This window comes from Indicator indicator, chromosome 9, assembly GCF_027791375.1.
Source record: "Indicator indicator isolate 239-I01 chromosome 9, UM_Iind_1.1, whole genome shotgun sequence".
Lineage (NCBI taxonomy): Eukaryota > Metazoa > Chordata > Aves > Piciformes > Indicatoridae > Indicator > Indicator indicator.
Window position 1 is genome coordinate 18,641,621 of NC_072018.1, and position 25,511 is coordinate 18,667,131.

At 38.9% G+C, this 25,511-nt stretch overlaps 1 protein-coding gene across 5 annotated transcripts in view; it reads right to left on the bottom strand.

Moving 5' to 3' along the window:
- DST (dystonin) overlaps positions 1–25,511 on the bottom strand; it is a 292,306-nt gene that overhangs the window by 164,676 nt on the left and 102,119 nt on the right. For 4 of the 5 annotated variants that reach the window (XM_054383861.1, XM_054383865.1, XM_054383864.1 and 1 more), the window contains 3 exons: positions 23,133–23,222; positions 20,244–20,321; positions 17,707–17,799 (listed from right to left, as the gene is read on the bottom strand). In XM_054383861.1, the coding sequence (XP_054239836.1) occupies positions 17,707–17,799; positions 20,244–20,321; positions 23,133–23,222 (261 nt within the window). Of the gene's footprint in view, positions 1–17,706; positions 17,800–20,243; positions 20,322–22,505; positions 22,605–23,132; positions 23,223–25,511 lie in introns of all 5 variants that reach the window. The other variant, XM_054383860.1, reaches the window with a different exon arrangement.

Here is a 25,511-nt window from a genome sequence, read left to right on the forward strand (position 1 = left end):
ATACTATTACATAACAAAAAATACTTGACTATGTGTATTTGATGCTGACAATGTGAATAGCCTATTTTAACTATTGCACATAAATGATACATAATTATATGCCAAGTGGAATATATTTCACATATATATAGTCACACCTATACAAGACCCTATTTCTGTTATTCATACTTTATTTAACTAAAATGTTCCTCTCTTAAAACAAGTTAATTTATAACATATTCTCTTCTGGAATTCAGCTACAAAACTGTCATTTACAGTGAAAACTGATAAGAACTACTGTGGAACAAAATTTTCTGAGAAGCATTTTAGAAATTACTAGAAGATTAAAAATAAACATTTTGCCTGATAGAAAAGGTTTGGGTTTGGATTATACAAGTATTAACAGCTTCAGGCCAGGGAATGCATAAAAGCATTGGGAATTTTATACACAAATACCACTCCCTAGTACATCCATTTCTCCCCCAATGAAGTTCAGTTCATTTGCTTAGAAACCTACCACTGTATTATTATGAAGTAGACATTTCCTTAATTTGCACAAATATTGATTGCATCTCGTGTTATAAAAATTGTACTCAATCTAAAGCTGAACTGCAAGACAAAACCAGAAGATGTTGTGCTTTGATAAAGCAAGTCTGATCACGTTGTCTTTCTTCTGAATGACCACCTTTTACCACTTATCCAAACCAGAAAATACAGTAAGTTACTAAGAACACCAAGGACACAGGTACGATGAGCCTTGTCAGCTAAGGGCTCATGTACTCAGGCATTACAAAAAAGCAGGCTGAGGTACCTGCACAGAGGCGAGAGCTCTTAAGACAATGGCAAGATCTGTGAGTGGACATCAAACATGCCATGAGGACAAGGCCACGCTGCACAAGCCTACACTCAGCACTGCAGGGTCTGCAACCAGCCTGATGGCTCAGGGGAGCTTTGCCCACAGGTGACTTTAGGCAGGAAGCAGGTGCTTGAGTGAGCTGCAGAGGAGGCTTAACTCTGAGCTATTATACTTTTAGCAAAGCTGTTGTAAGTGTAAACCAGGGATCTACATTCACTAGGTCAGATGGAATGGTCATAACAATGCCTCCTGGCCTTGAGATCTCTGTATGCAAAGTTATCTTCTGTCTGGGCTATTCCCAGGAGAATTTAGACAGACTAGGCTGAAATTATGGGGTTTTCTCACATTAAAGACGTGCAAAACGGTGCCAGGAACAAGAGATGAAGCTTTCCTACTGATGCTGCTATGTCAATGCCTAGCATGGGTGGTAGAAAGTACTATGAAGCAGAGGAAGAGATGTGGAGATGTCAGGGCTGGGGCAGTGGTCTCTGCTACTTCTGGTTAACCACCTTTCATACATTCAGGAGATGATGAGCATTTACAGCCCTAAATGCAGAGCACAAATTAACATACATTATCTTCTATGCAAGTATCCAAAAACATCAAGTTGTGTCAAATGCTTATCACAGGCCATGATATCTGCTGCCTCTAAGTAAGGGAAAGATACAGGCACCAATGTGAGAAAGCAAAGTAGTTTTAACCATTCAACTAGCTCAAAAATACCACTGAAGATCTGACAGCGTTTTCTTCATCCTATATCCCCAGTTTCAACACTGCATGTTTTTAAGAAAAATCAAAAGAGGGTAAAAACAATAAAAATCCCTTTTTTCTTTAAAACATTGAAGAGTAACACATGCAGCTATGATTGTTTACAAATTTCTGGGATTCAAAATCCTGCACAGAGTATCCACTACGTGAAACCACACAAAATACAGACAGTATGAGTTTTACTAAGTGAACAGGGAATCCAACATGCCAAAAGATCAACTTAAAATCTCTCTGAAAAATTTTTTGTAAAAATCTAGGGAACTCCTCTGCAGACTAAGACTTCCTTTCTGTTGGTTATCTTTACTCTTCATTCAGTATTTCAAAGCAAGAAAGCAAACTAAATATTGTTTCAGTAGCTTTAGCTCCTATTCATCACAGAACAGCCAGACCATAACATAAATCAAGTCAACCATCTAGCACTTATCTGGACAACATTTCTGAAAGAGATGATGTAATCTGAAATGCCAGATGTATAAGCAAAAAAAAAAAACAACCACCCACAAAAAACCTTAAACAACAAACAACAAAAAACCTATAATTTTTTCCCTGTCATTTTCAGAAAGTCCTCTGTGTGTAATCCCTCAGTACCGCATTTTTAAATATATTCTAACTAAACAAGTTAACAATGCAATTTGCATTCCTTACTGCCCAGTTCAAACCTTAAGCCTCCTTCACGGTTAAATGACCAGATTGCAGAGAGTGCAATCACAGCATATTTGAAGGCACATTATATTCCTCTGGCAACAAGTGATTTCAGGTATCAAGGCAACTTCTGAAGGTCATCCTTGTACCTGTTGTTACATACAAGTAATATTTCTAGCTATGGACACAAACACAGAGGAAATACTTTTTATTCTGAAAGTGACCATTAGGCAAGCTTGCAATCCAATGTTTGGGTGGCTAAGGCATGAATTACCCTAGCTCATTACCCTAATATCAACAGGTTTTCAATTAAAAGAATCTTCCAAGCAGCATTTGGCACCCTAGTTGGCCATCTGAAGAAAAAGGAATAGACCAGACTGGGTTTAAAAACTAAAATTGCTTTTCACTCAGGGAGGTAGACCATTTCAGTACAGGTTAAGGAACACTAACATTAGCCTGAGGTTGAAACAGCACTTCTGTTCTCTAAGTAAAGTATTTCAGATTTCAAGGTTAAGATTTCAGACTTTTTCATAACCACTGAATCCATAAAGTATAAAAATGCATCAATAGAAAGCATGAGCTGTATTTTATTACACTTAAAAATTATGAGCTCCATTTTGAACAAAGTCGTACTAACTTGGAAGTACTTAACCGGTGAAAAATACTACCCTCACAAAATAAGATGTCAGAGAGAGAGAGCACATTTTAACTTTGATAATCCCATAAGGACAGTATAGACACTCATCTACCAGCTAGGCATTTTCATGAATATCTCCAACATCATTTCCCACAGAAAAAGGCGACTGCTAAAATAGGAATACTAGACCAAAAAATGGGTTAAGAACTTTTACTGTTCTGTCCCTCAAAGCAAACAGTTTGTGTCAACCACGAGTCTACCATTTACCCACTAGAGCACATTCACTCCTTAAAGCATGGAATCAAGTGCGTTTGCCCGAGTTAGAACAGTTGTTTGCTACAGATACAGATCTCTGGATTATCTCAAAGCCTGTGAACTACAAGCTATGGTAGAAAAAGTGACAGAAAAAGTGACAGAGGCAATTCTTTGCACTGCCCTTCTATTTCATGATCAAAGTCCTAACTGGCACTAACTATTTCTTGTTTGTAACCAGGTGAACTAGTTCACCTCTACTACTGAAAGATTTTTTTCTCTCCCTGTAAGAGCCCAGAGCTCTTTGATTGCACTCATTTCAGTAATGTAGGTTTGAGTCCAAAGAGCAGAGCAGAGCAAACTTTCAAAAGAGATCAACTGTGAATGCTGGATTTCTGTGGCTCATTTTTTACAGTGCAAACAGAACAGACAGATACAGATAGTAAGGAGTCTTCCCTACAGTTCCATCTTATCCCATATGTTTTGAAGCAAGTCTAACCTTGACATAACATACTTAACTGCACAGAAGTATAGAATAGAGATGTATGTGTAATGAACTGCATTCTGATGTCACCTAGCCCTAAATCAGGAACACCTGAAGAACATAAAGGAATACATGAATATGGAGAGATTTCGAAATGCTGTTTTCCACCTAAGATAAGTAGTTATGTTATGTTTGAAAAGGACTGCTGACAGCATGTTCAGGGAAGTAGAGTTATACGAATGGAATTTGAACTTGCATGTGATCACAAGAAGTCATCTCCCCTTACACTACAGTTGGACTTTGTGAGTTTTCCATTTGGCCATAAATTCAAATTCTCCTACTCATCTCTCACAAGGCTCTGTGGAGCTGCAAGTCCAGCTTTGGGCAACACCCTTCAAAAAATATTGGATCAGTTGAAGCAGACTGAAAGAGAAAAACAAGAATGACAAAGCTCTAAAAATATGTATCTCTTGGGAAAGACTGAAACATTTGGTTTATTTAATCTAAAGCATGGAAAACTGAGGGGAGATGTGACAATGGTCTTCAAATACTGTTGAAAAGAATGGAATAAATCAACCCCCCTGGAAACAGGAAAAGAACTAATGAGTTTAAAATGATCATAAATGTTTTCAGCTAAAACCACTTTTTAATACAAAAGACAAGTAAGCACTAGAATAACAGCTCAGGAAGTATGTGAATCCACTAATAAGGCAGACAGAAGAACAAGGATCAGCAAAGAATAGTCTTCATTAGGACATCTTGCTTTCAGGTATATGACCTATATGACCTGCGCAGAACCTTTCCAAACTTAGTTCTTAGTTCCATCAATGATTACACATCTCCTTCATTCATCAGCATTTAAGGTGGATTGTGCCTGCTTCTTGTGAGTGTTACATCGAAGCAAACAATACTATGCCAATAAAGCAAACCTCCCAAATTCTGTACCTCAGCCCTGCAAACCACATTCCAGAAGACCAGCTGGCATCTCTGCACCCCTTAATTGTACTACTAGATAATACAAGATTATATGATGGCAGACACAGTTGGAAGGTATCTTGCTATCTTACCACTCTTTGCAATAAAAAATGCAATTGTAAAGAGATTACTCTTTACCCAGAAGCATTCTACTGAGTATGATGATTATAAACAATCTACATTTTCTTATTTAGAAGCAAGTATATTGCCTTTAACCCAACTCAAATAGATGGCTCTATTCTTTCATATCATTACTAGTACTTCAGATGAGTTAAGAAATCTATTGTATCAAACATAACGTAGATGCAAAGCAAAAAACAGCTGACAAACTTGCTGCAAGAACAGCTGAGTACTGGGCATAGATGAATGATGCTGTTTGCAGATTACTTTGGATGTTTTTCTAGTTTTCCTGTTTACATCCATAAACCAGAACTGAGACTACACAAATCAGACTGGAAGAGCAATGACAACCATCAACAATGTGATCCACAGAAGTAATTTGTTTTAACACAAGATGACAACTGCTAAACCTGGTGGTCACACCAGCTGGTAGCTATCTTTTGCTGATACTGAATGAAAACTATGGCTTGTTTCAACACAGGAGACATCAAATGTCACAGTGGTAGTACCCTCTGCAAAGAAGATGAAACTACAGCCTTGATTTTCTGCTCTACCTTCATCATGACAAAACATCACTGATGAGGGAAGTTCTTGCAGGAAGCTTGTTTCAGTCTTGACAACTTCTTGACCTTAGCACAAACTGCCATCTCCCCTGAGTCAGAACACTATCAGAAAACATCTTGCTTGAGGAAGTCACCTTGCTATGTGAGAAACTAGGGCTGCAGACATTAGGCACTAGCAGAAAGTAAAACATTTTTCTCTCAAAGCTGTTAGTGAGCACTCAGGAATGAAGCTTCAGAACCCCTTGCTTATACAAATTTTGCAACTAGAAAAAGATAATGTGATAGCACATATATGAACACAAAATCATAGTTGTTTTACATACATAATAAAATACGTTGCAGAAGGAAACTCAAAGGAAGGAAATCCTAGGACTGGGGACTAGGCCACTTCAGAGGGTAAAATGTTGTACCTCTTAACAGCACATATTAGCCAGCTGTACAGAGAACTTTCCTCTAGTCCTGTCTCTGAAAAGGAACACACTTTCAAATATCAACCATATGTAAGCTGAGAGCACATTACAGTGTGGATAAGCTGACAAGATGAGTGGAGGCTATTGGTCTGTGTAATTGCAGCAAAGAAAATGGTACAAACTAAGCTTGGCAACTGCAAACATCTATTAGGTCAGGTCAATAACATGAATTTTGTGGATTTGTATACATAACAGCTTTACTATTTTGTATTGAAATACAAGATATGCAAATACTTGTTTAGTTCTCAAAAATAATCAAAATCATGGCTTTGTAAAATGAACTAGAGCCTCAAATCTAATCTTCTTCCTGGATCTGTTTTCAGGTCAAAGGTAGATGCTCTTAAAATTACTCATACTCAGAACCTTGTCTGGAGAAAGGAAACTTAACCGAAAAACAGGCATTTCAGCAAGTTGGGCAGTCTGACGGGGCAGTAGATTTCACACTTATACCATTATGCAGTTTTTTTATTGATATACATCAGTACTGTGCTAGTGAGATGCTCAACAAAAGTCTCATTCCCCTCCCTGCCCCTGCCAGCCCCTTACACCTGTGGTAATAAGGCATACATGCCTTGTTGGAATATGGATGGAGTAATAACTGCAGCAATATTAGTATTACTCTAATTTTGCAGAAAGGTTCAGCAATGTTTGCCTCAACAGACAAGGCCTCAGCCTCTTTTACTCAGTAAAGATATTTTGTTCAAATCAAAGAACATACCTAAGCTGTTCCCAAATTCCAGCTAAGATTAAGAGGGCAAAGGCCTCTGTGTGTATTCAGAGGCTATTTATACTAGTGTGTACTGTGTGCTGCAACTGGGTGTGTTATCTGCATTTAAACACTAAGCTTGGAAAAAGTATTATTTTATTCCTGTTATACAAGTAAATTATATAAACAGAAGTGTAGTTAGCTCTTTGCTGGAAAGAGTACCCTTGGCTTACATCCATTCCCTCTATTCACTCAACTCAAAACTCAGATGTCCCTGTTGAGCAAGGGGAATCAGTTTTGGACCAAATCCTGGTATTGGTGTTTGACCCACACCTACAGATGACAGTTGTGCTGGACATGAGTGGTGCAGAACTGCTACTATGGACTGAATTGGTATGCATGGCTACCACCAGACAATAATTTGCTTTCCTTACAATATTCTGCAACTTAGCTCATACTTTGGTTTCTTGTAAAAGAGAAATAATCCTACCCTCAGAGGAAGATGGAATTTCAGTAATTAATATTAACAGGTCATGCAGACAATTTGGGAGATCTTTTAAAAGAAGCATAGAGCATTATTAGGATGATTTATGTTCACTTTTTCTATTTAAAGCTGCCTACATACTTCTATCTTTCTTCAGTTCCTATTGTCCATAACTGAAAAGAATTAAAAATATTCCTTTCCTTGATACAAAACCCAAAGATATGACAAGGCCATCTTACTGCACATACTGAATGTGAACTTGATTCTTGAAAAATCTATCCACCTTCTGGAACCATTTTAACATTACAATACTTGTCCTAAATTAGGAAACAAATCAAACTGTAGACAGCAAAACAGCACAAGGAAACAGCAACACTGCTGAAGTACAGAGGTATTATGTAAGCTATGAAAAAGACTAAGAAATATGTTCTGTCTTATGACCAGTTTACTATCACAATGTGTAAAAGGGTTTGTATAGAGCAACTGATGGTATTTTTTAAACTCTAAAAATACTCTTTCAGTACTTTTAACTAACTTTCAAATATAATGTATTGTGCCAAAATATTTACCTTGCTCCTGTTTGCTGGACTGTTATGTAATGCCTTTTCTTTTGGCAACTGGGAAAGTACAGCATCAGAATAGTACCTCTTTTGTTCAAGAAGTGAACTGCTTTTCCTTTCAGAAATAAAGTGATGCAACTTTTCAGATTTATTGCTTTCTGGGACATCTTTGACAATTCTGGAAGGAGTTATGTTTAACCCAGTTTCTTCAGGTTGTCGTCTTAAAATGTGGATAGCAGAATCCAAGCTGGCTGCTCTTCTACAACAAAGACCACCAGAATTCTTCAGGAATGCTAATTCTCTTCTGTTGCCATCCTCCAAGTATTTCCATGTACAGAGTATCTCAGAACTCCTGTCATGTTCCTTTAACCACGTCTCTGCTTCATCAGACTTGGTGAGTCTCTGCTTATCACCACAAAAACTGTCCCCATGAAGAGAATCACTCTTTTTTTCACCCAGTAAAACTTCTGCTTTAACAAGATCAGCTGAAAGGTCTGTACTCACAGGCAGAGTATAACCAGTCACTGACACTCTCCTGGGGAAAGAATCAGCCAATCTCACATCCTTGGGATGAATCTGAATGTTTTCTGAAATTCCCACTTCATGCTCGCTTTTTTCATCATTTTCTTTAACCTGTACTGAATATGATCCCTCCTCGGTTGCTTTTTTACTCCTTTTTCTTCGCAAATATTTTCTTCCAGGGGAATGTTTAGCTGGACTTAAGGGAGCTTTGGCAGGATCTAAAAACTGTTCCTCCTTTTCAGCCCTCACACATCCACAGACATTCCCCATTTGGCTTTCAGTAACTCACAGCTGCACAGCCTCATTCGTTCCGGTGTATTTACATAGACTTCAATCTTTCTCAGAGAGTTAGGAACCGCCGTTTGCACCACAATTTCTTCCAGACTGCACGTCCACCCTCCTCAGTACGAAGCCATTTTGCTTATGAGAAATGCACACGCAATAAACGCTGTGGCACTGTGCCCAGGCAGGGCCTGTGTCTGATTAGACACTGTGGCTTATTTCTGGCCACCAATCCTCTTAAATAAACATCACTGCTTCAGCACTGGGCTGTAATGCTGACGGCCTTTCACAGAGATGACATAGCATTTATGAGCAACAGAGAATTCTTGCATGTATTTTAACTTCTCGTTTGATTTAGTAACTCAAGCAAGATAAAAGTAGAAAACTACGCATCAACCTTTGAACCTATGAGCTACACTCCAAATTCAAAAGCAAGCAGTGCAGCAAATAGCAGGGATTTCATTAGCAGATTTGGTTTGCACTTGGTATGTTTTTATTATGTATCAAATGATCCACAGATGGCGAGAATCAAGTGAGGGATCAGAGACTTCTCTGACAGATTACTGAGGGTCAAATTTTCATTTGTACATGGAGTTTTCATAGCAGCTGATGTGATTTTTAACTGATTTGTCAGCTATAAATAACCTGCTGCTTTATTAGTATCATACAAACACAGCTTGCTTAGGGGCAGTACTGGGAGTTGGAGCTTTGCAGCAGATTTAAACTTTCTGGCAAATAAAAGACAAAACAAATGCTAACAGCCAGTCTGTCCCAGCAAACTGTCTGCAAAGTTACTGTTTATAAAAATGGAGCTTTATCCTCCTCCCACACTCCTATGCTGTAGGCATCTCTGCGTAGCTCTGTATGCAACAACCCAGAAGTATCTCACTACTACCTGAAACTAGGTAGAAATGCACACTATTAAAATGCAAACAAGTCTAATCACCAGCATTAGAAAATATCTTTTTAAGCTTCCACTTCATTTCTGTTACTGATAGGCAAAACCTACTAAAACTACCACACATCAGCAGGAGGAGTTGTGCCTGGTTTCTCATGCTGAGAAAGAACTACTGAGTGACTTGCCAAGCATGATCAGGTGTTACCATTAAGTTTCCCTTGCTTATTTGAAAAAGAATGGCAATAATTAAACCCACAGACTTTATCCCCAGGGGCCAGTTCCACTGAAGCATTCTGTGACAGTTTACTGACAGGATCTAGAATGAATAATACAGCAAATGAGTGGGATCAGCTGCCAAAGAATTTCCAAGAATACAGATGCTCATTGCTGACTTCTCTCAGAGCACTGGGGTTAAATCTGACAGTAACGCTTAGATGATTTTATACTGTACACTGACCTGATGGACTGGAAGACTGTTACAGAACATTGTGCCTCTGATAAACACTGATATACAAGCAAAATGCTAACATGCCTCTTCACAAAGCAGATGCTTATGCTGTGACCACAATCTTACGTGGCATGGATTTGTATTTATATTTGTAGTATGCTTAACATACAGGTGTGGTTGTGACATTTGCTCCCTTTACTCCCAGTTGGAAAAGCTGCATTGTAGTCAGCTTAGAAAAGTGACACTCAGTCAAGAACCAGAGCACTCACTGATATAAAACACACTTCCAAATACGACTGAGAAATGGGATTGAGCTGGGTCCTAATTTGACCCCCCCCATTAATTAACAGAGAAGTACATTGGGGGGAAAAACAAAACAAAACAAAAAAGCCTCTGTAAATGACATTGCAGTGCTTGTACACATAATGGCTTTTATGCCTGAAAATATATCTCTCTTTCCCCTTTACTCATCAGAAAAGATGATTCAGGACTTTGCAGTGCAACAGACCAAGACTAATTTCATTTCACACAGATCTAGCTTCTGGTGTAGCATTATGTCTGATTACAATAATATATGGCTAAATACATCATAATATAATAATATTACAATACTACATTAGGTACTTCTGTACTACATTATGTAGTCCTGGTTATCTTGATAAAACAGAAATTAAGTAAAAGTGTTAAAGCATTTGAACGAACCATTTCAAGTTTTCATGGTATATTAACTGTCTAATAAAAAACAAATTAAATATAGACCACAAGTACATTGCTAACGTTATTCTTCCTCCACAAACTTTGCAGGAGTTAAGAACTTGCTCAAAAATCCAGCAAACTTAAATTTTCAATGCCAGTGTACATTTAAGTTAAGACACTGAGGTTTCTAAATAATCATTATGTTAGACTACTTAACCAGTGTGATTTAGTACGTATTTCCTTTAAACTGTTTACATCTGTTTAGCATGATGCTACCTTCTTCCAGACAGAAAATATCCCTGAAACATCCTCTGTTATTTCAAAACTGCTGTTACAAATTAGAGGCACACAGTCATAAAAATGCCAAATCAAATCTAATTCAAGACACATCAGAGGAAACACTGACTGTTATTTTACAGCTGACAATCTGCATTTTGTAATGTGACTAGTAATTTAGAAAGTCTCTGATCTTGCACATCTTTCATATATATCTTCAACTCTGAATTACTGACTCTCAAGAAAAAATAATAATTTTTTTTTTTCAGATCAGGTGCCTCTGAAGTATAATTTATAAACTGAGGCAGCAAAAACTCAAAAGTCAGTTCGGAACCACTGGTTATGAGCTCAGTGCTCCAAATAATCCCAGCTTAATTCTGAATATTTCAGGTCAATTGAGTTGTGTATCTGCATTCCTACAATTTAACTATATCTAAATGTTATCTAGCAATAAATGTGTATCAGTTATATCTCTACAGACTATCAGTAGTATTTGTGCCTTTCTGTCTTTCTAGAAATAGGCAAGAATATGTAGAAATATGACATTTTGATATTTAATAACCCATTTAACATATTTAACAGTTGATTCTGAGTGACAAGGCTATTACCTCCCTACCAACAATTCCATCTGCTTTTACTTTTTTTCTGTGAATCAAAAAGAAACTGTACAGTCACTTTAAAAGTCACTTATGCTCTTGGACCAAAGGAAATTACAAGGCCAAAAGAACTGACAAATTGCATTTATACCAGTTATGGGTTTTTTTATATATTAGAAAAGTCTATGCAAAATCATATTCCATGTTAAGAGAAGATGGTATGTGAAAATGTAAACCAAAATTGACCACTTCCAGCCAACTAAAATTCAATGAAGTTGTAACTTTGGTCTCAGCAAGAAAAGAGACAGAGAAAATAGGATTAAACTAGGGATTTGGGAAAGGGAAGATGGAATTTCTTCTAAAGCCTGTTTGCTAAAGAAATATGATATCCTAAAGCATCAAAAGAGGCTACCACTGAAACCTGTAAGAACTATCACAATATAGCAAATAGTCGACTACACCAGGGGCTTTGTCTCAAATATCTGACTAAATCTGAAAAGAAGCTCAGTGCTGGCTAAAGCTAAAGATCCAGATGATCAAAAACACAAATTATATCCACCAATGCTGGAAAGTTTTAAGGAGAGTTTAACAAAACACTTTTTCTGACACATACACCCTTAAGAAGTATACCATGAATAACGTATTAGACTAAACACTTCTCTGCAATTCAATCTGTTTTATGGGCGGCTTAATCACAAACAAGAGGTTAACAGTAAGACATGCAAACAAAAGATTACCATAGCTTATGCAGATTTGCATGGGTTTGAATTTAGTCATAGATTTCTATATCCTGTCAAGCATGTCTGTGACTGTAAAATGCATTATGATCTTAACATGGGACAGGTGTTATTAAACATTATAGTGAAATATCTGCAAATCTGTTAGTCTACAAAACACTGAGACCGTTCAACTTTTACACATTGATAATTTACGCTTTAGCATTGGTTACATATAGTTAGCTAATGTAAAAGGAAGGTTATTCACTTTGCCAATCAAACCATGCCTAGCATCATCAAAAGCATTTCAGGTAGTTTTAGACCTAAGATTCCTTTCCTCTTTTTTTTTTTTTTTTTAAACATTTTGTTTCAGTTTATGCAACACAGCAAAAGCAATGGAGCATTTAGCATAAATGGGACATGTAATTTCCTGGTTCTGAAACAGCATACCAGATAATCAGCAAGCACTTTTCTGCACAGCCCAAAGGTCACACGCAGAATGACAGTCAGCCAAGAGAATGCAAAAATTAAAGCAGCAGAAGATAGACAACAAGGCTAGCCAGCACAAACAAAAGGTTCTACTCGGAGCTGTTTGAGCTATACTGGCAACCACTGCTCAAACTTTCAGAGCAGTTCAGCTTTCAGGTAGCACTGAGCTACCAAAGTCAGGACCCTGAACAGAAGAGGTTTTATATCCTGTGAGATGGCTCACAGAAAGAGGATTTTACTCCTTGTTGGTGGTTTTATGGAATTAATGGGGGCGGGGAGGGGGAGGAAATAAAAAAAAATGAGCTAACTGCTCATAAATCTTATCCTGCTACACATATCCCACTATTAGTAGATAAAAAACCTGACTATGGAATGAGCATTAATACCTCTCATCCTTGCTGTGATTCAGATGAGTCCAAGAAATGCCAAGAACTCCATTTCCTTACCTGAGAGTAGGTAATTTTTTTTTTTAATTGCTGAAGAATTTCAGAAAAGATCCCTAGTCCTAGTTGTTTAGCTGAGAAACAGCTAATGACTGGGAAGTGCAACTCCCACTTTACACACTCTTATTTTATCCTATGACCACTTATAGTCAGAGATTAGACAACTGGTCTCATAGCTCCATCTTTAAATCTTTGAGATGATTACACCTTTCTTACCTTTCTGCCCAACATGAGTAAAAGTTTAACCATGTGAACAGTCAACAGACTGCTAAGTGGTAGCCTAATAAAGAATAAATTTTGCTCTAAGGTTTGCAGGGAGTCAGCAGGAAAAAATAAAAGAATTTGTCAGCTGACAAGAAAAATGTGAAGGTATTGCATGTGCCCTAAGAAGATCTGAGAGAAAGCACCCATCTGGCTGGGAGAGCTGGAAAGTACTATTGCACTTGTACAAAAGAATTACCAGCTGCAGCCTTGAAAAGCAGTATCTGCAAAGAGGCCTGACAGCAGGGAGCTAGGAAGGAAAAGTATTTCACAGCAGTTCCTGGGCTGCAAAATCATCATGCAGCTGAAGCAGAAAAAGTCTGCTGAGTCATGACTTAGAAGGTCCCGTCTTTTCTTTTTTGCAGTCTGAGTTCTCGGATGCCTGAAAGTTTAAAGATTTACATTTTGCTTTGTTCTGCCATGCAGTGGTTTAATTTTTTTTTTCAACAAACTGCAAATTATTTTAAATATTTAACATCTGTTAAAGAATGCTTGTAGTGGTTTGGGAAGAAATAATCACCAGTTTTCACTAAAAATGTGGTTCTTTACAGAAGTCAAATTCTGCTTTCATTTACAGTTGCTTATCTTCAATGTCTTCAGTGAGTGTGTACTGGATGTTGAATCAACCCATACAGACCCATTCAAGTATTAATTTGAGTATTTATATGAATAGCCTATAATTACACAAAATACTGTAATCTGATTTAGCATGTTCTACAGGTGCCAGGAAAATAACTGACCATAGTTATTATATAATGGAAGCAAATTTTTAAAAAGTCTGAGACTGCCCCCCCTCCATTCTCCTCCTGGCATTAGGCCTAGACAGGCCTAAGAGGCCTTGAGGATACTCCCCTGGCATTACCCGATAAGAGAGGACATCTCCCGTGGGAGCAGAGAGGGAAGAAAGAGGAAGAGAATGACTTTGCAGATGGCCTTATAGGGTGCAGGACTTATGGGTAGAAATACGTCGTTTCCTGTGTCCACCCCTCTGGGTGGGCACCCAGGACACCAGAGGTGTATCTCATGCAGCAGTGGCAGGGGGCACCGAGCCTAAACTGCCACATATTAAAAGCATGTGGAATGCATACATTGAAAGCTTGCCTAAATCCTATAACAATAGGTATCTCAGGGATTTTCAATATCTACAGGATAAATTATTTTCTAACATACTCAACTCAATAGAACACCACACTACCCATCACATCTCTTCTATATCTTATAATTACTTAGGATACAGAAGAATGTACAATTTCTGGACTCATGCAGCTGCAGAAGTCAGTGGTATAACTCAAAACAGCATTTGTATTTATCTAATTATGGGTACCAAGTCACAAAGCCATTACCATCTCTAGACATAATTCAGGTGGCTAGAGAAATATAATCCTCAAATGTGTATCATCTTTGATTTTTACTTATCATGTCTTCCCGTAAATCATTCCTCAATTCATTCTAATACTCAGAAGGGTTTTCTATTTTGAGGAATTGTTACCTTCCAGATAAGTTCCATGACTCACAGAAACAAGAAGCCACCAACAACAGCCAAAAAAAAATATATCTGTCACCTTGACTATCTCCCATGTTGCAGTGCTATTAGAATACACTTAAATAGTGGAGCAGAGGCAGACAGCTCCTTATCCTTACTGAGAAATTAACTACTTCTGCCAAGATGGGAAAATGTAAGTGGTAGTTCAGATAAAGACACCTCAATGTAGATGTCTACATATTCATGTTTATATGCTGGCTAGGTCTTGAAGAAACCCTTTAATCCAGTGGAGGGATGATTTAGTTTCCTAAACATGGGCTTCCAGAGCTCTCCAAAGTATTTTGTTATATCCCAGCCGGCCTCCAGCTGCGAGTCTAGAAGAGCATGGGTCCCTCATAGATCTAGTGTCTCAAGGAAGTCCACATGCATACCCTAGATACTCTAGCACATCTCAGATGTCTTTAGGAAACTGAATCATAAGCCTTGGAGATCTAGTTAGGTCAGCAGATATGGAACGTGGTCAGAGAAGGGCCATGAGGATGATCAGAGGGTTGGAACCCCTCTCCTATGAGAACAAGCTGAGTTGGTGTTGTTCAGTTTGGAGAAGAGAAGGCCCCATATCTGAAGGGGCCTACAGGAAGGCTGGTGAGGGACTTTTTAGGGTGTTGGGTAGTTACAGGAAGAGGGGGAATGGATCCAAGCTAGAGAAGGAGAGATTTAGATTAGACATCAGGAAGAAGGTCTTCACCACAAGGATGGTGAGACACTGGAACATGTTGCCCAGGGAGGTGGTGGAAGCCCCATCCCTGGAGGTTTTTAAGGCCAGGCTGGATGTGGCTCTGGGCAACCTGATTTAATGTAGGCTGTCCCTGCCCATGGCAGGGTGGGGTGGAACTTGATGATCCTTCTGGTGCCTTCCAACCCTGACAATTCTGTGAATGTTTCACACCCTGAAGTGGAGACATCAAAAGCAACTCTACTGAGCCTTTGAACATTCGAGACTCTTAAAACTATCTGAGATATCTACATGGGGATAGCAGACACACCACAGGAGCCATGGAAACTTGTTTCCCACTGCACGTGCTGCTGGATATGTTGTGTCATCTCAGACAACACCGAGCACCTGTGCTGGATAACGAAATAGAATCATAGAATCAACCAGGTTGGAAGAGACCTCCAAGATCATCCAGTCCAACTGATCACCCAGCCCTAAGCAATCAACTAGACCATGGCACTAGTCAACTAGACCAAGCTCAGTAGGTGCTCTAAGAACCTACTGTAAGTAATCTGAATTGCTCCAGCAACCACACCCACTGTACTCACACCCTTCAGGCCTCAAATCTGTTGCTAAACATGTTTACCACCATTTAAAATGCAGTTTATCTCTTCCCAGCTGATAGTGAGTTTCTTGTTAGACCTATATCATGTTTCTCATACTCACAAGGGTGTCTCATACAGCTCCCATGACACAGAGGTTACCTTTAGTCAAATGAAGCAAACCTCTAGTAGCTTGCTCTCTACGCTCTACAAAACGTATACATTAAACCTTTATAGTTCATATTACTAGGCTGTAGGGACAATATAGACACGTAATGCATATAAGCACAGCTCCCCATAAACACCTGAATTTTGACAGTATAACTTCAAATTTAACCTCACCATGCATAACTTTACCAATATGTACAGGATTACTCCATGCACAGTTATTGTCATGAAGCTTCACCTCTTTCAGAAGACTGATGTTAGACTTTTCTGTCTAGATTTTCCCTTCATTCAGAATCTAAGCGTAGTCAAAAATTTGAGTGAGATTTAATTACGCAGAGTCTTCTCTACTTCCCAATACTTCTGAACCCAAATCAGCTACAAACAGATGACGACACCAACTTACTACAAAGGAAGGAGCAAGCAGGCAAATACCAAGGTAAGACAGACTAGCACAGTGAATGTCTTCTACAGCACCTTACAAATCTTTTCTGCATTCACTGTAAGTACTGCAGCCATTAATAGCAAAAAGATTTTTTTTAAATTGTTCTCCAATTATTTCATATATACTAATGAGGCTTAGCAGTTAGTCTCTGTATTAACAGAGAACTTTAGGTCATTGCTCTGTGGGAGCAAAGACTGACATAACAGGGGCCATCTCAGAGAACTGCAAGTCACTGCTAGGAGTGACCAGCTAAGTGGTTTCTCCTCTACCCTGTGCACTGGCCTGCACTAAGTCACACATCCTGTTTAGATTAGGGCCATGTTGGCCCTACTCATGAATGTCTTCTGTCTTAAGATTTGCAGAAAGGCAAATCCCAAAAGCCTTCTGGCCTTTTTTAAAGAATCTTTTTCCCAGTCATAAATCTAGTGCAGGCTATTTCTAAGTGAACCACACTTTTTCCATATGATCATGTCATTTTCTGATCACTAAAAATGCCTGCACAGCAAGGAGTCTAGCACTAACAGTGCTGCAGTCACTAAATGAGAATTATCTGTCATCTGAATTACATCATCTACAGCCAAGGCCATTGTGAAAGGCTCATTCTGAGGAGCAATTTAACACCACACACTGTAAGGCTGCATTATACTGCACACAATCCCACCAGTGTCCAACAACCAGAGTGCCACCTAGTGTGACCCGCATGGCCAGTGCTCAGGCTACAAACAAATGCTGAAGTGTTAGGGACTGCTTGAAAGAGATGAGAGTAGTACTTGCTGACGTATTTGTATCAGCAGAGAAGTTCAAATCCAGAACAAAAAAAGATTTAAAACTTTTTAATATATTTTGATACTCATCAGAAGTCTGCAGCATAAAACAAAACCAGTTTGTCCAAACACCAGAATGAATACATCAGCTGTTGTCTTTAAGAATGTTCAAGATCCAACCTATTTTTCTCTCACAGACAGAAAATCAGCAAACAGACACCACATTCACATCCAGTTTACATCATGAAATAAGACACATCTTCAAAACCTTACAATATACCTTAGAGAAGAGACAGAATCTGTATTTTTGCACAGCCCATATGGAGTCCATTCTACACTGGCACATTCATTATATAACCATACACAAGAAACTGACCAAAAGCATACTGTCAAGCACAACTAAACTTACCTGAAAGTGCAAAATTATGGTCCATATCAACCCCAAAGTCAGTTTGGGATTCCCATCTGTTATGTCATCATTTCTAATGTTAACCAGTTTCACCTGCAGTCATGGAAAGAAAGTACAGACAAAATGAACTAAATAAGCCACAAATGCATACTGTAGTAGGCAGCCACAACTCAAAGGATGCATTACTCCCTTCCTGAGCCTACTCTGTATTCTCTGTGTTTTTTTCTGAAGAGCAGAAAGGAATAACATTCTGGTTGCAAGCAGACTGCCATGAACTGCCCTCTCCCACCCATGCTAAGTTGAGAAGATTCCTCAGCTGTCACTACTACAGCAGATCTGCTCCTCAGGTCCCCTTCACCTCAGTAAATGTCAGAGGGGAAAGGTATGATAGAAGGGGAAAGGATAACAAAAATATGATTTGTAACTGCTCTATCACTCCCTGGGCAGTGCTGAGACCTGGAAAACTACCATTGCCTTTCTTGCTCCCCACACTCTCCTGCACCAAAGCAAAAATTCAGCAGCAGGAGAACTGACCTGATAAAACAACAATCTGGATCGATAAAACCAGGAATTTAGGATCACATTTAAATAATCAATGGCTTAGTAATGACAACAAATCTTATCAGTTCTGCTGCTGTACTCATACACAGTGCTATAAACATGAATAACAGGATTAAAACAAAGGCTGAGATTTTTCCACTCCAATAAACTCACATGCAGAGTCCAATAATTGTTTTCTTTCTCAGATTTCATTACATTTCTCTGCGTGTATTATGTATCCCTACAGCCTAGCAATTGAAGATGACTCAGATAAAAGGCATTCTGTGCTTATGTTAGTAAAGTTACCTGCACGTGGTTTTTTACATATACCCTGTTACCAACACTGAACAAGCAGAGGCACGTCCTTCTCTGGATTTGCAGGCATACTTTTATCATCTGCACTTAACTTTTAGTGAAAAAATAGACAACCCCCAAACCAAAAACACGCTCTCTGGAAGAAAGAGAGTGTATTCTGTAATTCAAGAAGCAATTATAAACAAATCCAAATGTTTTCATCCCACTGCATTATAAAAACTGTTTGTGCTTGGCAACTCCACAACATACTCAAATACACCTTATCCTTTGTTTTTTCCTAGTGTCAGGATCTCTCAGCCTGGCAATCAAAACAAGCTCTGTATTTGGAGGTTATACAGCCAACCTGAGCAAGTTATCTCCTAAATATGGTTTAGAAACACCTTAACAAGGGGCTGAAACTTTAATCAACTGTCTAATGGCAAATTGCCAAGAAGACCAAAGCCTTACAAGCATTTTATACAGCAGAGTACTGCCATCTTCATGAAACTGTGAGGCTGCAGAGAGCACAAAATGCTCAGACCATGAACAACAGCTGCATGATGGAGACTTGTGGTTCCCACCACCATGTGCACATGAGGATGACCTGATCCTGCAGCTCCTGTGTTTTAATGCACATGGTCTGTCATGCATAAAATAAGGCATGGTGCCACACAAGTCCAGAGCTCTCACTGCGTAACAACATCACTGTCACTGTCATTTCAAGCAGCCTTTCATTTACTTTGTAGTGTCTTCATTCAAAGGCTCATTGCAGTTAACAGGAAAGGTGCTTTGCAGGATTGAGCTCTCTGGGCACATGCATCACTCAGTGATCCAAAAGACAGTTTGCAATTTCACTCAATATACAAAGACATGTGGGTTTATAACTAAATTAAAGTATCTGTCTATGGTTTGCTACCTCATATTTTTTCAAACCTTTGAAGTAGCAAATAATATTAAAAAAATATTTTACGTATATCAACCCATCAGATGCAGGTTTCCAGTGTCAATTCATTTGGAGGGGGATTGGCAGGGAGGTACAGTTTTTCCTTCCAAGTCTGTTCTGGACATTCTTTAACGCTGCCAGTTTAAGAAGGAAGAAGCAAGAATCAAGAATCATTTAAGTGTTTAAAAGAAATTTAAAGCAGAAAGAAACTCACAGCAGTGGAAAACTGCCCAGCAGTGTGGGTTTAGAGTGCTTGTCTTAAAGGACACACACATGAAATTAAGCCTGAATCTTCCACAGCCCAAGTGACTCTGCTGACTTTCTAGGGCATCAGTTTTGCTGTCATCAGGATCAAGAATTGAGAAAGTTTTCCCAGAACAAGGACCTCTTACACAATGTTCCGATTTCTTTGCATCTGCATTTTGCATTAAAACTTAGGTTGTGAACTACATGCCAGCTAGTGCCTAGGCAGCAGGAAAAACAGTTACTAAAGGCAATTCCTGAGAATCTTACCCATAATTTTCTCCCCTCTAACATCATATAACATATGGAGTGTTTTCATGCTAATGCTCAGAAAAGGGTGGAATGAAGGTACCTTTGACATATCTCTACTAATCCTGTCAAGCATGAGATCAAGCTGAGCCTACAACAGCAGCTGTTCTACAGCATACATAAAAAAACAAGGATTATATATTCTTTACTTATGATCTGCAGGGGACAACATTTTCATTAGTGTTTTTAATTAAGATCTTCACCATACCTGGCGTTTTTTCAAATAGTCAAGTGCAATCTGAACATTCTGCAGCCTGTGGAAACGCATTCGACCTTTTTCTCGAGGCTAAAAGTGGAAAACAGTATATGTGAGATTTTCTTGTCAAACAAAAGAAAAAACATTCTGATAAGAAAGATACCGGGTAGAACATTTGAAGCACTACAGTTTTAATGAATCTAATACCTTTGGTGGAAATGTGTGCTTTAACAATTATGGGTTTCTTTTAAAAGTAGCAGAAATTTTTTAGCACAGCGCATGGCAAGAGAGATCAGTGATCCCAAACAGCAACTTTGATCCATGTGGGCTGGCAGCTGCTTCCCTGCAGGGCACTACTAAGGCCAAGAGGCCTCAAAAAGGGTCTGCATGAATCTACCTACAGAAATTAAACTGTAATATATTGTTATAAAAGGTGTAGAGCAAAATATGAGTAATGTCATGGACCTTTATGTTGTTGTTTTGGTAAACTGTGATGGAAAAGCTTACCTCTGTATGCAACTTCATGATTTAATATTTATTTAGAGGATGACTGCATAATCATTATGCTATCAATACATATCAGTTTAAAGCATCTAATAAAGACAACACCTTCCTCCAAACAGAATAATGCAACATATACAGCCCTAGAGTGCAAGTTTAAATTCTTGACCTGGGTAGAACATTATAAAATGTAAACCAAATCCAACAAGTCACTCTTCTCAAGGCAAAGTCAAAACTAGCAAGAAGACGCTGTAAAATAAGCACGAGTGGAGTGTCAATGGAAACATGGCAAAACTGCATGCAGTTAGTGTAAAATCACCAAGAAGAAGAATCAAACAGAAGAAAAGCATACTTTACTTAGCTGTCACAGATCAGCAAAGGGAAAGCTGTTAAATTTATATCATCATCTCCAAATCCTTCTATTCTTCTTCTTTATTTCAGATTTTTCACAAACTTTCACAGCAATAAACTGAAGCAATAAACTACAATGGCTAGGAATCAGACATGAATATGAGTATTTTCTCAGTCACTGCAAAACACACAGATACCAGCCCAAGCCTTCCTCAACTGCCTGGTGGTTTTTTTCCCCTGAGGAGTATCAGATGCTTGCCAAAAGGAAACATGGGAAAATGGAGCTAAATAAGAAGCATAAACTAAAACATGAAGAATTTAAATTCCCATTATAGAGCCTTCAATTTAGCCCCTTGGTTTTTCATCCAACAACCCAAGATCAATCCTTGAAGCCCTTCATACTAAGTAGCTTCCCCAGATGGAACAAAGGACTGCACACCTGAAACTTGGTTTTCCATATCGATATAGGATCTCAGAGAGGAGATATGTTTTTTTAATGTACAGCTAAAATGCAGCAGTTTGAGGTATGTTATGCCCCAGAAAATGCACACCAATTCCACTGAAATCACAACTGCAGCACAACACACGGGGAGCCAAGGCGGCACTCAGGCCCTAGGACAGCAATTTGCTTTGGCAAACACTATTTATGCAAGGTCTACAAAGGCATGAAACAGCTCACTGGGACTAACAAGCACTCAGCATTTTACACTTCATAAGTAGGTATTTCCCTTATGGAAGGTTAAAATACAGCAAAACCATAATTCAGCATTCATTGGGAGAAAGATAAACCCTGAGACAATCCATACACTTAGTAGCCACTAGACAGAGTTGCTACTTCTGCTTTGATAAAAGTAACTACAAAATTTGATAAATTCTAACAAATAGATGTGTGTGTCTGAATTACCTCATTTCAAAACACTATCCAATATTATGCCAAACACACCATGGGTTCAGCAGTGCTTCTAATTAATACAAATTGATTTTTTGCCATTGACTTCACTAAGGACAGCCTTTAAGCTTTTGTCTAAAATACTTCTACATGGCCAATACTGCTCTCAAGTAAAAGAAAAAAATCTTGGTTTAATGGAATGCTGGTATTTCCCTGTTTATTATTTTAAAAGATTATTTTATAACATCTTGATGATGCTGTCCGATATTGACTTGTGCCACAGTTTTGTACAGTTTAACAAAAGAAAACAAAAAAAATCTTCAACATTTGTGTTTTAGCTGTTTTCAAAGAGGCTGAGTAAAAATTGGTCTGTCTCATACCTCTGTCATAAACACACATATCCTGGTTTACCAATGTGAATTCTTCCGTCCTCTCTACAGCACACTACTGCAGCACACCGAGCTAAGAATTTACATTAGCAGACACCACACTTCAAACACTACATTAGTAGAGTTATGGGGGTCGACACCTACCCCCTTATCCTCATCCTCCACATCCTCATGCTGTTCATTTGCGCATGCTTCTGTTGAACTCACCAACCGTAAGGTCTTCAAAAAATCTCGCTCTCTTGGCTAATGAATATAACAGGCAGGAGACAGGACAGCAAAAACACAAGACAGACCACAAATGAAAAGAAGAGCATGAAAAGAAGAACATAATGAAGAGAACAAATACCAAGCAAGGGAAGTAATGCTCACAAAGAAAGGAAATGACACCTGAGGAGTGTGTTAGACAATTTCAGGGACATTTTATCCTTGCTGTTTGTAAGTTACTCCCTTTAGCGTGAAGGGGTATTAAGCATCCAACACTTGTTAAAAAAAAATTGTAAAGAAGAGGGAAGAACAGAAAGAACAGCACATTATCCTACTCTGAAAGGAAGTCTCACTGGCCACAAATGAAGAGAACAGATTACACTCCCCCACAGAATTCACAGCAGAATATTGTACCCACAGAAATACAACTTGTGGCTTTGGTATTGAGTCACACACTACAGAAAATATCAAGGAAACCTCCAGCAGTTGATAGGCAAAAAAAATAACCAACAGAGCCAATGCTTGTATCACAAACTGGAACCACTGTGTTCTGATCAAAAAGCTTACCAAGGTGTCTCCGGAAAGGACTTCCAAGAGCGAGATCAGGTTATGTCCATCTCTTAGGTCTTCATAGAGATCATTCACATGCTTTCGAACCTGCAAAGACAAATGCAAAAATTAAATGTAAGATGCCCGTTTATACCTGAGGATTCACACTCAATATTAACACAAATCTTTTGAGACACAGATAAACCACAGATACACCTCAGCATGGCTATCCAAATCTACTCACCTTTGTTACAAATCTACAAACCCGAATTAATTGTAACAGCCAAAATTCACTCCTACGTCTGCACTCACACAGTTCCATCACAATGTATTTCATTTTACAGAAAAGAAGAAAAACAGTATGAACTTATGGGTAATGAATCCACATAGCCATGAAACAATTGTTATCTGACAGTTTCAACAACACCAGATACCCACCTACTTTGAGCCTAAATAATGACCACGAACAGCCAACACCAGCTAGATCCAAAGATTTATGAAATACCAAAACACATGATGCATATTTTAGCCTCCGCATTCATGTTCACTGGAGTCAGGCCAAAAGTTAACACCACACTTTCTGGCCTTAAACTCATTACTAATCCAAACCTACCATCATGTCTTATCACCTCATTTCTCCCTGTACTTCGTGAGTTTTCCCAATGGCTCACACATCCACCTTATAGACCTTATCGAAGAAACACAATATTATGTCAACCTAGTGAAGCCAAGGACAAGCACAGTCCTTTTCACCAGCTGTGCCTCTGCCAGCCATTTTAATGCTCTGTGACACTCTACCACCAGCAGCCACCAATCTAACTGATCCCCTCCTTTGGTGCCCTCTAATACAAGGTCAGCCTTTGCCAGCTGACCTCATTCAACTAAATCCAGTTCAGAATTAACAGACCCTGCCAGGCCAACCATGAGTGAGGGAGCATATGTAATGAGGAAAGACACAGCCAAAAGCCCTAAGTCTTCTGAGAAGCACCAGAACTCATGGGAGTTGCTCAGTGTGCAGGTACCTGAATAATAGGAGGGAAAACACTACCATTTCTGTCTGCCTTTGTTTTGCATTAGATGCAGAATAATTTTGTTATCCTTCTGGTCTTTCACAACACACAGTTGTTGACCATCTGTTTGTCTCTTACGCTCTGAGGTTTCTAAAGTATTAGAGGCAACTATCTTCCCCAGTTTATCTCTCTAGAAATCACAGATGCTTCAGAGATGAACTCATACTGTCTATGAAGTAAGTGGCATAGAGCTGATGGAACAGGAAAACAAGCAGTACCTCTTGGACAGATGCCATAGTTCTGCCATTGCTTGACAACTGTTGTGAAGACTGATTACTTAGGACATACTACTTCGGTATGCTGGTATGACCATAATGAGGAATACTTCAAGTAGCAGATAGGCATCTAAAAAGATGCCTCTGGGCAACTGGTGGGCAGCAGGCATGTCCACCCAAAGCAGCAGATCACTTCCTTTACAAAAGCATCTTATACTTCCACGAGAAGCGATACTGCCATATGAGAAAAAGCTTGCATTACTGCATCATTACTATTTTGCCACCACATTCAGCCTCCGTCAGAATGCCTAATACCACAAGTACTAGATGCAGATGGGGGCCCATGGATGGATCTGTGGCATCTGATGAGCTCAACTGCATTTGGTAACATTTTTTATGGCTTTTGACATAAAACCACAGAATTATCATCCCCACATTTTGCAAGGTCCACGTGCAAAGTAGCTTACCTGCTGCCTCAGGCAACATTTTGCAATATGCCCACGTGAGTGTGGTAGATTGGATTATTTGGGCATGAGAAGAGATTCTTTAAGGAAGACGATGGAGAAACTGAGTGGCTAAGGGGCATCTGACAAAACTTAACTATGAGCAAAACTTAAATATGGCTTCATATGTCAAAAGGAGACAGTGAGAATTTAAGGCACTGTTTCAGAAGTGATTCATCTTCTGATCTTCATCTTTTGGCATGTATGCTATGATGTTTGTGGTAAGGAAATTTCTATCTCCCTTGATATCAGCATGAGATGTTTTCATGTTTCCCAGTCCACTTAAGTTTTGTAGTCTAGTGCCTTGGGGAATGTGCACTAGCACTAGTGAAAGAAAAACTTTTAAAACTGTAGCAGTCATGGAGCTGTGATCTTGCCCCCAGACTCCAGGCACTTGACAAATGAAGACTGCTGCAGCCTCTGAAACCTAGCAATCTAACACCTCACATAACTTGTATAACTTTATCAGAGTGTTCAGCTGGCACATTTGGTTGTGCTTACAATCAAATTGCTGTCGGTTCCAATCTCATATACTGTTCTCCTTTTGCCGTTAAGGACGCAGGCCCACCAGGCTTGGCTTCCTCCTCTGTGGGGGCTGATGTCCCAGAA